This window comes from Petaurus breviceps, unplaced genomic scaffold, assembly GCF_028583685.1.
Source record: "Petaurus breviceps papuanus isolate PSGF00001 unplaced genomic scaffold, PetGlider_PUasm1.0 551, whole genome shotgun sequence".
In the NCBI taxonomy this organism is placed as follows: domain Eukaryota; kingdom Metazoa; phylum Chordata; class Mammalia; order Diprotodontia; family Petauridae; genus Petaurus; species Petaurus breviceps.
Genome location: NW_027186372.1, coordinates 3,027,176 through 3,043,103, shown reverse-complemented (window position 1 = coordinate 3,043,103; position 15,928 = coordinate 3,027,176). Strand labels below are relative to the sequence as shown.

General features: G+C 42.3%; 1 protein-coding gene across 1 annotated transcript; it reads right to left on the bottom strand.

Moving 5' to 3' along the window:
- Positions 1-520: 520 nt before the first annotated feature.
- Positions 521-15,180, bottom strand: PCYOX1L (prenylcysteine oxidase 1 like). Its single transcript, XM_069102337.1, has 5 exons — positions 14,221-15,180; positions 12,268-12,442; positions 7,311-7,522; positions 6,962-7,102; positions 521-5,724 (listed from the first exon to the last, which is right to left on the bottom strand). The coding sequence occupies exons 1-5, from the start codon at positions 14,243-14,245 to the stop codon at positions 5,063-5,065; spliced, it is 1,215 nt and encodes a 404-aa protein (XP_068958438.1). The 5' UTR covers positions 14,246-15,180; the 3' UTR covers positions 521-5,062.
- Positions 15,181-15,928: the final 748 nt, after the last annotated feature.

Below are 15,928 nucleotides of genomic sequence, written 5' to 3'. Positions count from 1 at the left end.
TCCTGGTATTTGGGCCGCAAGTTGTTCCAAACAATAAGTAGATACCATGTGACCCGGAAAAAAGTGACAAACAGAACCGGGTGAGGATGACTTCTCTAGCTAATACCCCATTAGGAACCACCACATCCACTGTTTACACTACAGGTTCCAAAGTATAGTCCTCCTTCCCCACCCCTCAGTGGGCATTTAGTGGAGAAGTGTAGACAATGTGAGATCTGGAGTCAGGAAGATATGAGTTTGAATCCTGCATCAGAAACTTAAACATTTAGACACACACTTAGAATCAGACCCTGAGACATAATCAGAGATTAGTAACTTCTAGACCCTGGGCAAGTTACTAGACCTCTTGCAGCCTCAGTTTCCCAATCTGTCAAGTGGGAATAATGATAGTACCTACCTCCCAGGGTTGTTGTAAGGATCAGATTAGTTACCATATGTAATGTGCTTCACAAATTTTAAAGCGTTATATAACAGCTAGCTATTGTTATGATGAAAATAATGATAACATCGAAGATCATGATGAGAGCAATCAATCAGTGTTTATTAAGTACCTACTATGAGCCAGGAACTGGAGGAAAGGTCAACCATAACTATATCTTTGCACGCATACTTATACAAATTATATATATGGATATCATTCCTGTGATTTTTTTGGTGTAGGAAACTTCTGATGAGGAAACTCTTTATTTACTAAAGAAAATCATTGCTGACTCTGCAAGTTCATCCTCTAGAGTTGCCCGAGGGCACTGAGAAACCATGAGATCTGCTCAGTCACAGTCAGAATGTGTGAGAGGCAGGTCTCAAATGCAAGGCTTCCTAATTCAGAAGACAGCTCTCTCTACTATATGTGTGTGCAAGTATGTATGGGGCAGTGTAATGGGAATGCGAATTTGAAGATCTTCCCTCTCCCTTCATAGACCTGGGGGGAGTCTGAAGACCTCCCCTGCTTTGAAAGTAAACTCTGCCCCCTGATAGCCTGAATGTAATCACATGGAGCCTGTGGTAGAGGGAATTTGCTAAAGGGTAGACCAGAGCCCACAGGAAGGTGCTCAGAGCTAGCCAGATGGTAGGGGAGAGAGGAGGACCTCAGGCAAGGAGTCAGATAGACTCTTAAGTAACTATTGATCTTATATTGGTTTGTGGGAAGGCTGAAGGATGCTGTGTCTCTCAGCATTATTATGGCTTCTGAATATGTTTGGTACTATGATACAATCAGCTTACTAGTTTGGGGATTGGGTTTTTTGGTAGCTAAATAAATGCTTCAGTTCTATCCTCTGTCTGGAGAGTTTGGTATATTTTGTGATCAAATGTCATGTGATACTTATAGTCATGGTCTTTACCATGATCGTGGGTGCTATATATATTGTATTGGCGCTACAGGCAGCTAGGTGGTACAATGGACAAAGTGCTGAGCTAAGAGTCAGGAAGACCTGAATTCAAATCCGAACTCAGATATTTACTAGCTATGTGACCCTGGGTAAGTCACATAACTGTGTTTGTCTCAGTTTCCTCATCTGTAAAATGAGCCAGAGAAGGAAATGACAAACTATTCCAGTATCTTTGCCAAGAAAGACCCCCAAAAAAGGGTCACAAAGAGTTGTACATGACTGAAAAACAACAAAAATTTACATACATATATAAAATGCTAATGTGTAATGTGTATAGCCACTCAAAAGATTTTAATATTTCAGGGACCTATGATTATATGAGTAAAGGTACTTCCTCCATTGATGCAGATGGCATCCTTCCCGACAGTGTACTGGGAGTTACTGTGATGACAAAAAAAAAAAAAAAGGCAACCCCTGGGGACTGACTCTTTGATTATTACATTAGGCTTTTTGTACTTTACTAGGGCAGGCCTTCAATGACAGGCCTGGCCCATACCTGAAACCTTGCTAGCTTGCCAGAACTTTGCAGGAACCTTTGTTCTCCTGGCAGAGTTTTCAAAACCCCAGGGTCACTTCCATGCCATGTTAAGGCATGTATTATGAGAGAAATATCTCTTTTTGTGAGCTCATGTGGTAGGTAATTACTCCCAAAATAGATCTACCATAACAGATATTATAGAGGTTAAAAAAGCTATTTTTAATTTCATTTATTATTATGTGTTTTGTTTTATTATGCTTAAGCACAGGCACAGGAGGCAGAAATGTCATCTTGAGCAATGACTAGGATCCTAACAAGGCTTCTTATAGACCAGACAATGTCAGTGACAGAGAAATCATTCTTTACATATTGTAATTTCATACATTCTTTTTCTGTAAAATCATTTTAAAAAGACAGATTCACAATCCTATGCTTCCTTCAAAGTCATCAAAATTGAATAAACTTAGTTAAATAGAATCATAATCTAATACATTACCTAAGGAAATAAACCTAGTTAAACTCAGTTTACTGATTTAAATTACAGATTAAACTACACTTAGAGGGTTCAAAATGGGCTGATTGAGGGGGAAGATTTACACATCACCAGGCACCAAGATTACCAATTAGTTGGGGACAGTTCACATTCTTTTTCTGACTTCTTATCTGAGGAATGTTTGAAGTCAAATACATTTTCACATCCCATGAGACAGGTGTCAGCCGACTTAACCTCCAAACTAGGAGAAAGAGTCCTGATTCTCTCCCATTGCCATAGAATCAACATTAATAAAAGGAAATCCAAAATTCCCAAACACATGGGAGGGGGACTTAAGTGAAGATAATTAAAACCTCATTGCCCCAAAGCACCCTATTAAAAAAGCTTGCTGCAAAACGTTTTGGGTTTGTTTTTTTTTTTGAGCGTGGTCCCCGTGGCTTTTCTTTCAATGCAAATGCAGGTGATTTGATCTTGTCCACGTTTATTGCCGGTTTACCAAGAGTTCAAGTACTGACCATTCTAGGGTTGTACAGTAAGATTCAGGAGAAGCGTCGCCTATTTTGTGACCAACATGTTCATGTTGAAATAGCTGATCTCTTTTTCAGACAGAACTTGTTCTACCTTGCTATAGTCCATGTTAGTCCCAATTTGGAGTATGCCTCTAGCTACAGAGAAAATGTGTGAGCCTCCATTTACCCCCATGTTATTCATTCTGCCCATGCCTGCTTTCCTTCCACTCGACAAACAAAAAAACTCACATACCTGTTTCTCACCAATGTCTATCCTATGTCTCTATCCTTGCTGCCAAAGTGGGGTATGGCTTCATTCTCTCAGGAGAGCCAAGAACTCGCCAGTTTGAAGTCTTTTTTTTTGGAGGGCAATTGGGGTTAAGTGACTTGCCCAAGGTCACACGGCTTGTTGGAGTCTTACAGGGACCATAGCCTACTTCCCCAGAGACAGGAAGAAGAGATAGGCCTCTCTTCAATTTCTACCCATTGTTCATAGCTCATTTCCTTCCCAGCTTGTTTTTGGCTTCTGGGTTTCAAAATTATGCCTCTGCTGCTGTCTCATTCTTTGAGAATGAACTTTCTTCAGGAACTTTCTTGGGGCTTCCTTATCCTGGAATATCCGACTGCCCTGGAACATTCCTGGTCCCTTCCTCCCATTGTCAAGTTCTTTCTGGGGGCCTCTGTTTTGTGAAGAGGTCTAGGCTGTCCTTCATTCCCCTCCCATGCACCTAGGCACTTTCACACTTCCCTCTCCCACAGCTCCCTTTTGTGTATTATTCTTCCTTATTAGAATATAAATTCCTTGAGGACGAGGAAAAGTTTAGCACAGTGCCTGACCCATGGTAAGTAGTAAATAAATGCTTATTTCCTTCCTTCCTCCCTTGTTCCTTCTTTCCTTCCTCCCTCTTCCTGTTTTCCAAACACTGGCATATTTGACTTTACCAGAAGCCATAATGCCGTTTTCACACTTGTCTTCTGGCTTCTTCAATGAGAATGTCCATGTTTATGGGCACAGTTGTTTCAGTTTCACATCAATCCAACAGCTGAACAAAGATCTCACATTTAGAGCATCGAGTTAAACGTCCAGTCTAAAAAGCGTGTGATTTCAGCATCCCTTGCCCCCTTTTCCCACCACTCTGCAAAAGCAGAAGGACAAGACTGAGGGTCATTTTGTGCTTTTGTTTCATGGTGCCAACCAGCTGGACACAGACGCTAATGAACTTAGCTATTCTTGTCCTTGATTACTGGACACTATGTTTCTTTTTTGAATAATATTTTCCCTCAATTACATGTTAAAACAATTTTTCAAACTTTTTAAAAAAAGTTTGGAGCTCTAAATTCTATCCCTCCTTCCCTCCGTGATAATACCATTTGCTTCTAACACCACAGTCAGAGCCTTCCCAACTTGGTAGAAACTGCCAGAGCTCAGGATCAACCAGCAAGCTGAGTCTTGGCTTTCTCATCTGAAAATTACGTGGTCAGAATAGATACAGGGCTAGCCAAGAGTCTATGAACTTATATTTTTAGAAAATATTTTATAACTATTTCAATATAGTCCATTTCCTTTGTAATCCGACGTGTTTTGTTTTATGCATTTAAAAATATGATTCTGAGAAGGGGTCTATGGGCTTCACCAGACTACCAATGGGTCCATGAGACAAAAAAGGTCAAGGAATATTGAAGCAGATGTTCTGTAAGGCTAAATCGATGCCACTACACTCTTCCCAGCACTATCTCCAGCCCTACCCCCAACTCTGATTCACCTTTCAATCAGGAAGCCAGGAGTTAAGTCAATGGCAGACTTAGAAGACTGATTTTTATTTAAAATTAAATAAAAGTGGTGTGATTTCGCCTCCATTTCCCCTTCCCCTGAAGGCAATCACCCCCCCCAAATCCATGAAAGGCAAGCAGAAAGGTCTGACAGAGGAGAGAGAAAGGGTCACACAAGACATATCAAGTGCATGGGACACAGATTTCCCATTGCTTTAGAAGCTATCATTGATTTAGGATCAAAATCCATCATTACAGGGTACTTTAAGCTCGATGAGAACAGAAGCCCTGTTTTATCCACATCAGTGTCACATTGAGCCTCTAGCATACAGGACTCCAAATGAAGCAAGCACTTAATCAATGTCTGTTAAATGAATTAATGAAGTTCCAGACTCCTACCCATCTCCTTTTCTTCTAGGAGTTCTCACAATTCAGTCTTAATTTTGTGTATTAAGTCCTTCTGATCAATCTTATCCAGGTCTTGGTACCAGCGATTGTAGGCCAAGAGGGCCACATTTTTAGCTGCCACAGCACTTATTTCCACAGAACTGGCTACCCACTCCAGGGCATTGAGGTAGAAGAGCTGGTCATGGAGGGCAAACAGTGGTGTAGCCATACGAGAACCATACTGTGGATACGCCTGCCATTGGGCTGTCTGGACTGAGTAATAGGAACGGAAAAGACTCTTCAGCTGGGGACGTTCCAGGGGTTGGGGGGACAGGACTCGCCAAATGGCCGCCTCCTGCGGCTGTTTCCTTCGGAAGGTAGCTGAGATGTTGACAGGGCACACGTTGTCCAGGGCGGAGAAGAAGAGATTGGGGGCATCTGTAGAAAGAATGCTGGCAAAAGGGAAGAGTTTGGGGTCGGGAAAGCCAAAGTAAGAGGAGTTGAGGTAGCCGTGGACCAGTGAGGTGACGGTGGATTGGAAGGAACCAACAAACTCTTCAAAGGGAGGCTGAAAGCCATCAAAGGTGATGTTGCTGTGACTGCCCACATAGAGGGGGGTAGCGATGACTACTATGTCATAGAAGTCCGAATGCGTTTTATCCTCCTTCTCATACCACACCTGATAAAGGGCTCTCCCTTCTGAGGAAAGAGATAAGAGAGAGCAGAGATCGATTTATGTCTTACTTACTCTCTACCCACCACCTTCCATGTCAACTGGAGCATATAATAAAATAAAATGCCAGATACTTGACTTGGAATCAGGAGATCTGGGTTCACATGCTGTCTGAAACATTTGCTATAACTTTGGACAAGTCACTTACCCTTTTTGAAACTGTTCTCTCATCAGTAAAATGGAAATAATAACACCTCTATTCAGAGCCCCTGTTTCACCAGGGAGTTGTGAAGTTCAAGAGAAATAATGTATTAAGATTCTTTGTCAAATGTAATATACTACATAAATATCAGTTATTATCCCAGTTTTTTCACTAACTTGCTGTGTGGCTGAACAAATAAATTACTTCACCTCCCAGTATTTTCTCAGCGAAGGTACTATCTCCTTTCTACCTCACAGCGTGTACAGGGTCAGATCATATGGTACATATGAAAACATCCTGAAAAGCACAGATTACACACTGCCCACGTGGACAGCGTTGGCATCGCTTCACTACAGTGACCACTAACCATTAAAACTGACATGATCAGGTTATGGACCTGTTCATTCCAGCAACACTCGTTTTCATGAGTGACCCCGAAGAACTCCCCTATCGAAATGTTCATCTTTACAGGGTGTAACTCCTCCCAAACCACCCTACCCCCATTTTTCAATCACCCTCACCTTCTCACACTCCAACAGTAACTCCCCCTGATTTCCCAAGGAGCACAATAGTATTCCCTCTTTCTTGGGAATCTGGGCAAGTCCAATGAGACTCCAGAGAAGATGAGGCCAGTGAACGATTTCCCAAGAAATGCAGCAGAGAAAAAGGTGCAGTGGCAAGAGGCATGCACTAGGGGCCAAGACCTCACAATCTTAGTTCTGACACGGCCACCAACAGGCTATAGGACCCTAGGTAAGTCATTTCCCTTTTTAGGGCCTGTGAAATGAAGGGCTTGCTCTAAGATTTCAAAGGTCCCTTCTTACTCTAACAATGTATGATCCTGTGGCTAGAATCGACTCCATAAAGTCAGTGCCCTCTGGCGTTGGAAATCATTAATGCAGCTGCCTTCTTCTGCTCTGTTTCCTACTCCCAAAACAGGGTTTAGGGATGCAAGAGGCCAAAGTGTCAAAGCCTCTGAGATACCACCACGACCCTTCCATCTGCCCGGGCCAAAGAGGTGGCTCTGTCTGCCTCCTCCCTTCGGCTTCTCGGTCACTTACCCGTGTTGTGCAGGGTCACAGAAGTCACCCTTGCATGTATCACGTTGGCCTTAGTCAGCTTCAGCAAGCCTGAACACACTAGTTTATTGCCCCCTTCCACAGCCCACAGGTTCCCCTGTATTCCGGCAAGTGACATCGCTCCTGGAGGAAAATGAGAGAAAGATGTGGTCATTTTGCTCTGAAGGCCAACAGGGTGGAGAGACTAAATTTCTTAATAAATGTTCAATTCATCAAACACTGTCTTCTATGGTTCCTGAAAAGTGAGCAAGTCAAGGAAGTCAAGGAAGGCCTTCCATTTGACAGATACTGGCACAGGCAAAGAGAGACAAGTCGAAGGCCTGAGGCTCACCTGCAAAGGCTGCCATTGTTGCAGACTGCCCATAACTGGCACGCAGCAGAGCTGTGATCACCTCATCGATGAAGCGCTGGGTAACTCCCACTTCGAGCAGACATTCCGCCACAGAGCGCTGGGTCATGTTGATAAAGGTATATTCACCCACTGAGTACAGCAGCTCCTCCACTCCTGTAAAGGCATAGCCATGGGCCTGATACTTATATATTCTGAAAGAAAAGAAGAGACCCCCAACTAGGGCTCAGGCTTGTGAGTACATCCCAAACAGAAGCACTGCTGAGCCACTCTGCCATGCTGGGGGTATACCAGGAGGAGGGGGAGACATATGGACCCCCCATAACTCCTAGATGCAGAGGATTTAGGAAGAAAGCTGGTGTGATGCAGTGTAATAGAACACTGGATTTGGAAACCAGAGACCTGGGTTTGAATCTCAGCTCCACAACTTACTAGCTATGTAATGCTGGACAAGGCATTTCCCCTCTTTCAGTCTCAGTTTCCTCATGTTTAAAATGGAGAGAACAGTACTTGTATTACTTACTTCATAGGGCTGTAATGAAGATCAAATGAGAAAATGTACAGTGCTTTTCAAACTTTAAAATGCTACGTAAATATCAGCTATTACAACCTTATTATGATTCTCCTTATTTTCTGCATACCAAACGTGTAACTATCACCATAGTTCAAATACTTCATCATCATCTGTTTAACAAAAACTTAGATCACTCAATCAACCAATCAACAAGTATTTTTGAAGTACCTATGTGCCAAGAACTGAAGAAGCAAAGGCAAAAGTGAGACCATCCCTGCCTTCAAGGATGTCATTGTAACAGGGGAGACACAGCATGTGTATACACACATACACACGTACACACATACACTTATATACACACATATACACATACACAAATACACAAAATGTATACAAGATGGTCTGGAGAAGAAGGGCACTAATAACCGGGACTGGGCGGAGATTGGAGAATCATCTTCACGTAGAAAATGAAGACTGAGACAAAGACGGAATTTCCCACTTGACTGCTTCCCCTCTTATTCTGGGGGTATTCATTGTGTCTGTACAAAAGCTTTCAGTTTCATGTACTCTAAGTGACATATTTAATCTTTTGGAATTGCTTCTATCCCTCGTTTGATTAAGAATTCATCTCCTCCCAGTGCTGAGAGGTATAGAATCTGCTTCTCTCCTAAATTTTTAATAGTATGATCTTTAATATTAATGTCAAATATCCATTTAGAATGTATTGTGGAAGATGGTGTAAGGTATTAGTCTAAGCCTCATTTCTGGCAGATTGCTTTCTATAGTTTTCCCAGTTTTTCTGTCTACAAACACTAGAATATTGAATTCCACTGTTTCTGAATCTCCCTTGTATGTTTTGTTTCATTGTTTTATAATACAGTTTGAGGCCTAGAAATGCTATACCCCTTCATTTATATTTCTTTTCCCAGATGAATTTTATTATTTAAAAAGTTCTATAAAGTATCTCTTTGGTATTCTGTTGGTATAGTATTAAAAGTATAAATTAATTTTGTTAGCACAGTCATTTTTATTATGTTGGCAAAGACTAGCCACGAGCAATTACTATTTCCCCAGGCATTTAAGGTGTTCTTGATTTTATTTTTTTTTAAGCAATTGGGGTTAAGTAACTTGCTCAAGGTTACACGGCCAGGTGTTTCTGGGTGGGTGCTAAGTGTCTGAGCCCGGGATTCGATCTCCAGGTCTTCTCAACACTGAAGCCGGTGCTCTTACTCGCTGTGCTACCTGGCCGCCCCTGTTCTTTATTTATTAAGGGAGGACTTTGTCATTGAATCCATATGAGATTTTTGTGTGGTCTAGTAATCTAATCCCTAGATACTTTTTGCATTTTGTAGTCATTTGGAATGATTTTCCTTTCTATTATTTATTCTTGGATTCTGTTATCTGTATAAAGAAATGCAGTTGATTTTTAAAGATTTATTTTGTAGCTTGCAACTTTGTTGAAGCTATTAATTATCTCAATTAGTATCTTTGCAGATTTCCTAGGAATTTTCAAGTACACCACCATATTATCAACAAATAGGAATAGTCTTATCTACTATTTATCTAGCTGTATACATTTAATTTCTTTCTCTTGTCTCACTGATATTGCTAGCATTTCCAGAACTATATCAAATAACAGTGGGAAAGTGGGAATCCTTGCTTTGTTCCCATATTTATTGGAAAAGATTCTAGTGTATCCTTGTTATGTGTGATCCTTGCTTTTGGCTTTAGATAGATACATTTTATGTTATTAAAAATAGAGTTTCTCTGTACTTGCACTTTGCAGAGCTTTTAGCATAAATGAGTCTTGTACATTATTAAAGGGTTTTTTCTGCAAGAAGATGAAATTTGAGCCTAGTCTCTAAGGTAACTAGTGATCACAGCAAGCAACTAACTGCAAACATTTCCTCCCTGGTTGCTCTCCTGGACTTGTCATTGAGTCCAGAAACTCATTTTCCTTTAAGATGGAATCAATTCTTAAACTCACACCTGCTCAGTACTCCTTCCCCCTGCAGCCCCTCCTTCTCTCTGACTAAAGCAGGTGGAAAGTGGCTAGAGGAGACCTCCCCCCAGATCTTCCACTTAAGGAGGGCACGCAGGACATGACCTGGCTAGAAGATTTCAACATGTCCCTGGGCCTTCTCCCCCAGCCTTTTCAGCTTTGTCTTATGTGTGGCCTTCCCCAATTAGACCGTGACCTCCCTGAGCACAGATGCTGTCTTTTGTCTTCCTTTGTATCCCTGCTGCTTCCCACAGTGCCTGGCTCAGAACAGGTATTTAATAAATATTTAGTGACTAACATGTAAATTGGCTCCTTGCCTCCAGTTTCTCCTCTCTAATAATTTTTCTCATCTATAAAATGAAGGGACTAGATTACATGATCTCAAGGGCTCTTTAATTTGAACCTGCTCTCTCCCAAACACATCTCATACTTTCTTGAGTCTACTATTCTGTTGCTTATATTATTTCCTTCATGTGGAATGAACCTGTTTCTCCACTCTACTCCCCTTTCCAGCCGTCTCTATCAAAACCTTAGCCATCCTTCAAAATGTTCTAATTCCTAAACACACTTGCAGACTAGTCTTCCCAATACAGATCTCTTACACAATGTTATTCACTCAAAAATCTTAAATGATCCCTTTTCTCTCCCCTCTCCCCTCTCCCCCTGCCAATAAAGAATAAAATTAAGCTCCTCATCTTGGCATTCAAGATCTTCAACAATCTAGCCCTATTTCAACTTTACTTTTCCCTGAGATAGCCTACACTCCCAGCCAAATGAAACTTGCTGGTTGCCAATCACGCCTGCTACTTTCTTAAATCTGTTCTGCTGTTCATTTCATTCCCAGAACCTGCAACGCACCACATTCCCTCCCCTAACTTCAGGTGCATGTCTCTCAAAGTAATAGATATACTTCCAAATCCAATTCAAGCGCTCCCTTCTCCTCCCCTAACTACCCCCACTAGATAGAACATCCTCCTTCACTCTTCTAACAACAGGTCACACTGCTCTGCTTCTTTGTGATTTAGAAAGCCCTTTTTTTTTTTTTTTCAAAAAAGTAGGTAGTACAACTATTACTGTATTATCCCCGTTTTACACATGAGAAGACTGAGGTTTTGAAATTCCGTGATCTTCAGTCACTTAGCCACTCTGGGGTTCAGTTTCCTCATCCATGAAGGTTAGACTAAATGAGGCTTCCAAAGTCCCTTCCGGTTATGGCTGTACAGTCTAATCTGAACGAGTGCTCAACAAATGAAATACTGAGCATAAACCTGAAAGTAAGGGCTAGTTGAAAGGAGAAATATACAAAAGTACATTAATTCTAGATATACTTAAATATGTATTAGTCTCCCTAGTTCCAACCTAAGTTCCTTAAAAAGTAAGGATTATTTCATTCTTGTCTTCATATTTCTACCACCTAGCATAGTACACAGCACCTGGTACATAGTAGGCACTTATTAAATGTTTTGAAATGGAAACGGAAAGAACAATCAAGAAAAAAATCAAAAATGAATGCTGAAAATTACAAATAAAAGGCTTGGCCCCAAACAAGAGATATGAAAAGACATCTCCCCCTAATTCTTTGCAGAGGTATACAAAGGGAAATGTAGTCTATAAAAACAAAAGATATCAATGAAAGTGTATTTTTTTTAAATGCTTGTTGATTGAGTTATTATAGGCCATACTTAAGTTTTTAACAAGCTAGATATACAAAAAGAAAAGAAAAAAGTATGGTCTATAGTCAAACCAATATAGTAAACTGTAAGCTGTGTGAGGACAGCAAACCCTCCTGATCTTCTAGCTCTACCACCTTGCTGTGTGATTCATAGGAAGCCACTGACACTCTCTGTGCCATAGTTTACCCATTTGTAAGATGACAATAAACCTACTTGTACTAACTCAAAGGATTGTTGTGAGGAAAGGGATGTGTAAATGGCAAAACAGCATAGAAATAGGACATATAATGATTATTATCATAATTAAACTTCTTCTACCCAGTATGCCCATCCTAGTCCTGGGTACAGAGCCTAGGCTAAATACACCAAATAGAAGCTAATATGTTTTGAAGCTGTCAGGGACCTCAGAGGTGATCCAGTACAATCTCATTTTACAGATGGAGAAACTGAGGCCCAGAGAAGCTAAGTGACTTTCCCTGTCAATCGGGTAGTAAGCAGCAGAGCCAGGATTTGAACCAAAGTCCTACTACCCCAATGGTGCTTTGATTTTTTTCCCATTGTATCAAGACTATCACCTCACCAAATTAGCAATGATCACTCTAGGCCTCCTTTCTGATATCTGTGCTAACGTAGTTAACTCCACATCCCTTTTGCTCAAAGGTGAAAAGCTGAACTGGTTCTCACTCAACCCCTCTCTGGCAAATCTACTGAAAATGGAATGTTCTCACCGAGTTCTCCACAGGGCCACACCTCATAAACTTTTCCATGACTTCCTCTACCCACATCTGCAGCCGCAGGAAGCTGATGCCATAGTGCCACCAGACTCGGAAAAGGTTTAGCAGGTACCAATCTGTCTCTTCCAGAATAAGCTGTTCGCCACCAAATATGGCACTCTTTCCTGCTACCTCCCGCCGCTGTTTCAGACCTGAGAAAACAAAGAAGCTGCTCAATTCCTATTTAGAGAGGGTCCAAAGTTGGGAAGAATCCAAGCTGACGATGAGGACTTTCGATGCAGACATAGAAGCAAAATTCTTTGAAGAGTCTGAGGCGTGTTTAAAAGAATGAAAGACTCTTAAGGCCTGAAGAGAGTTCAGAGAGTATCTCATTCAACTGCCACCTAAACAATAATCTTCTCTTTTGGCATGTGGACATCTAGTCTCTGCTTGAAAACCTTCCCCAAACTGTTCACTCCACTTTAAGACAGCTTACCTTCATATTAAAGCCAAAATCTGTCTCTTTATAACTTATAACAATAGCTAGCATTCAACCAGCACTTCAAGGTTTTCAAAGTGCTTTATATATATGTTATCTCATTTGATCCTTCAAACAACCCTGTGAAGAAAATGATATTAATATTATCCCCATTTTATAGATGAGAAAACAGAGGCAAAGAGAGATTAAGTGATCTGCCCAGGGACACACAGCTAGTAAGTATCTGAGGCCAAATTCAAACTCGGGTCTTCATGATGATACCAAGTTTATACTTTAACCACTGTGCCACTTAACTTCTGGACTCTGGATTCCGGCAGAATAATCACTTTAAAATACTTGAAGGTAGAGATCACATCCTTTGGCTTATGTCACTTCTCCAGACTAAACACTCCTCCCTTTCTTTCCACCAATTCTCACATATTCAAGTGAGTCCAAAATCTGTTTATGTTATCTAGAGCAGTAGAAAAAGAACCACGCTCGGAATAAGGAAACCTGAGTTCAAAATTGGACTCTAGGACTTACTATGTGATCATGGACAAAACCCTTCACCACTCTTGTTTCCTGGATTCCTCTTATAATTATGTGCAATACTCACAGAACAGTTGCTGTGAAATGAGAGAATCATAAACTTTAAAGATCTATTATTATTTCAGTCGCTGATTATGATCCGATAAGCTTTTTGGGAAAAGGAGAGAAGGAGTGGGGGAGAAGCCAAAGAAAGAGTCTGTGGTTTTATTCAGTGGAATCACTTCGCTGAAGATTACATAATAGAGTCAGTGACATCATCACAGCACCCAGGAACTAAGTCTCAAGGACAGTATTACATGAATATGCTTGCCTTTGAAAATTCATGCCTGTACCGCCATCCTTAGCTAGGGAGATTCAGGGTCTATTCGCCAAGGTTTCAGGATCAACTTGAGAATTTAGGTATACCCATTCTGGCCCTAAGACCCAATAATAAGTTGGAACCTCAAGCTCTTCTGAGACCAGGTCTAAGACTTGGATCAGCTATCATCTAGGGACAGGGACAAAGGCTGGTGTAGGGAACTGCCAGATGAGGAAACCCCCTTCTTCCAGTGTTGATCAGCACCTTCTCTGTAAGCCTTAGGGGGCTACTTAGCACACTAACAGGTTAAGACCAGGGATAATGCAAGAGTCAGGGCAGATTTCCCATGGACTCAATGATTAAAACAAACACTATCCTTAATAATTAAACCAAGCAGCCTTTTCCATTACATAACCTGGAGAAAGGAGTGTTTCTCATCATGTAAGATGACTACATGATAGCCTATTAATTTAGAGAATTATAGGGTCTTCAGAGTCAGGAGAAATATCAGACGTTCAGCTCAAAGTACATCAGATTTAGAGGGAGAAAATCTGGGTTTGAATACTGTCTAGAGACTAAAGGATTTCTAAGTTCCCTTACGGTTCTTGAACCTATGCTTCCCCTTCCCTCGGCAACCCTAGCCAGCTGCTGTAGGGTTCACTTACCGAGGAGTTTGACAAAGTCCTGCATGTGCAAGCTGAAGGAATTGAATGACGCACCACCACTTTCATATTGCTGCTTGTTGACAGTGATAGTAGCCAGGCGGCCTCCAACAGTGCCCTTCTCATACACATCAATCTGTACCCGTGGCCCAAACAGCTGCTGAAGGAAATGGGCTGCTGCTGAGCCCCCAATTCCAGCTCCCACAACCGCTGTTAGAAAGCAGAGAGATGAGGACACAAAGGAACACAGGGCAACAATGAAAGGAAAAGTCCAAACTTTTTCTTTAAATCACTTATTCATTCAATAACCATTTATTGAATCTTGACTATGTACAAAGCCTTGTGCTAGGCTAAACTGGAGGAGATAGAGAGCTAAGACAGCATGAATTCTAAATTCAGAAAACTTATTTACCACAGCATACTGGAAGGCATCAGATTTGCAATTAAAGGACCTAGACTCGAATTTCCAAGTTATATAAACCTCAGTTTCCTTTTCTGTTTAAAAAAAAATGAAGTTTTAGCCCAGATGATCTCTAAGATCTTTACTAATCCCACATCCTGGATACCTACAGTCTAGCAGGAAGGACACAGATAACTCCTACCACAACTCCAGAGAAGAGGACCGAAAAGGACTAGGCTCTCTGAGAGATTGCTTTCAGCTGATGGGCTTGGAATAGAAATCATATAGGAGGGAGGACCCGCCCCAGCGGGGCTTTGAAAAACAGGAAGAATTATAACGACAGGTGGTATCACATAATCTTAAAGGTAAAAAGGAAAAAAAAGGGGGATAGGCCGACAGAAGAGGATGGCAAGGAGTTCAGCGGGGCAAGAATTATAGAGTGTTGGGGCGGCCAGGTGGCTCAGCGAGTAAGCACCGGCTCCAGTGTCGGGATGAGCTGGATCAAATCCAAGCTCAGACGCTCAGCACCACACCCAGAAATAACTGGCCGTGTGACCTTGAGCAAGTCACTTAACCCCGATTGCTTAGGGGTGGCCAGGTGGCTCAGCGAGTAAGCACCGGCTCCAGTGTCGGGATGAGCTGGATCAAATCCAAGCTCAGAAATAACTGGCCGTGTGACCTTGAGCAAGTCACTTAACCCCGATTGCTTAAAAAAAAAGAATTATGGAGTGTGAAAAGCAACAGCGCAAGATGAGGCTGAAAAGGTAGGTTAGCGATGGATCGGGAGGAGTTGGGGGCAATCAGGAGCGTAGACTTAATTCAGGAAGCCGTGAAAAGCCACTCGAGAGGTTGTAGAGCCACCTTACGTAAATGATGGTGCTTTAGCTCATAACTTTAATCTGGTAGCTTGTACAGGATGGAGTGGAAGGAAGAAAGGCTAGCGGCAGACAGACAACTCAGCAAGGAAGCCGTCTGAGCAGTGCGGCCAAGCGCGGTCCTCCGGTATCTGAAAGGCTGCTGGGGAGCAGAGGCACTGCAGCTCGGCAAGGGGGCTGGGCTGGGAGGAGCGACGGAAGGACAGCGCACACTGAGCCTCTGACCGGCCTGGACTCATCTGCGGGGCTCTCCCCAGCGCCCAGGCCTTCTGCGTGGATGTCAGCCCCGCCCGCACTGCACCGCCTGCCTGGGTCCGCGGCCACCGCGCGGCTCCCGCAGCGTCTGTCCCGTTATCTCGGGGCCCCGCAGGCATCCCTCAGCCCCGCCCCCACCGCCTTCATCCAGGCCTGTATCCTCCCCATCCTCCTCCTCATC

Coding starts and splice junctions, on each gene's coding strand:
- PCYOX1L (XM_069102337.1), bottom strand. CDS start 14,245: ATGCAGGACTTTGTCAAACTCCTCG. Junction 7,103..7,310: donor AACAATGGCAGCCTTTGCAG/GTGAGCCTCAGG, acceptor ATTTTCCTCCAG/GAGCGATGTCACTTGCCGGA. Junction 5,725..6,961: donor TGTGACCCTGCACAACACGG/GTAAGTGACCGA, acceptor CTCTTTCCTCAG/AAGGGAGAGCCCTTTATCAG.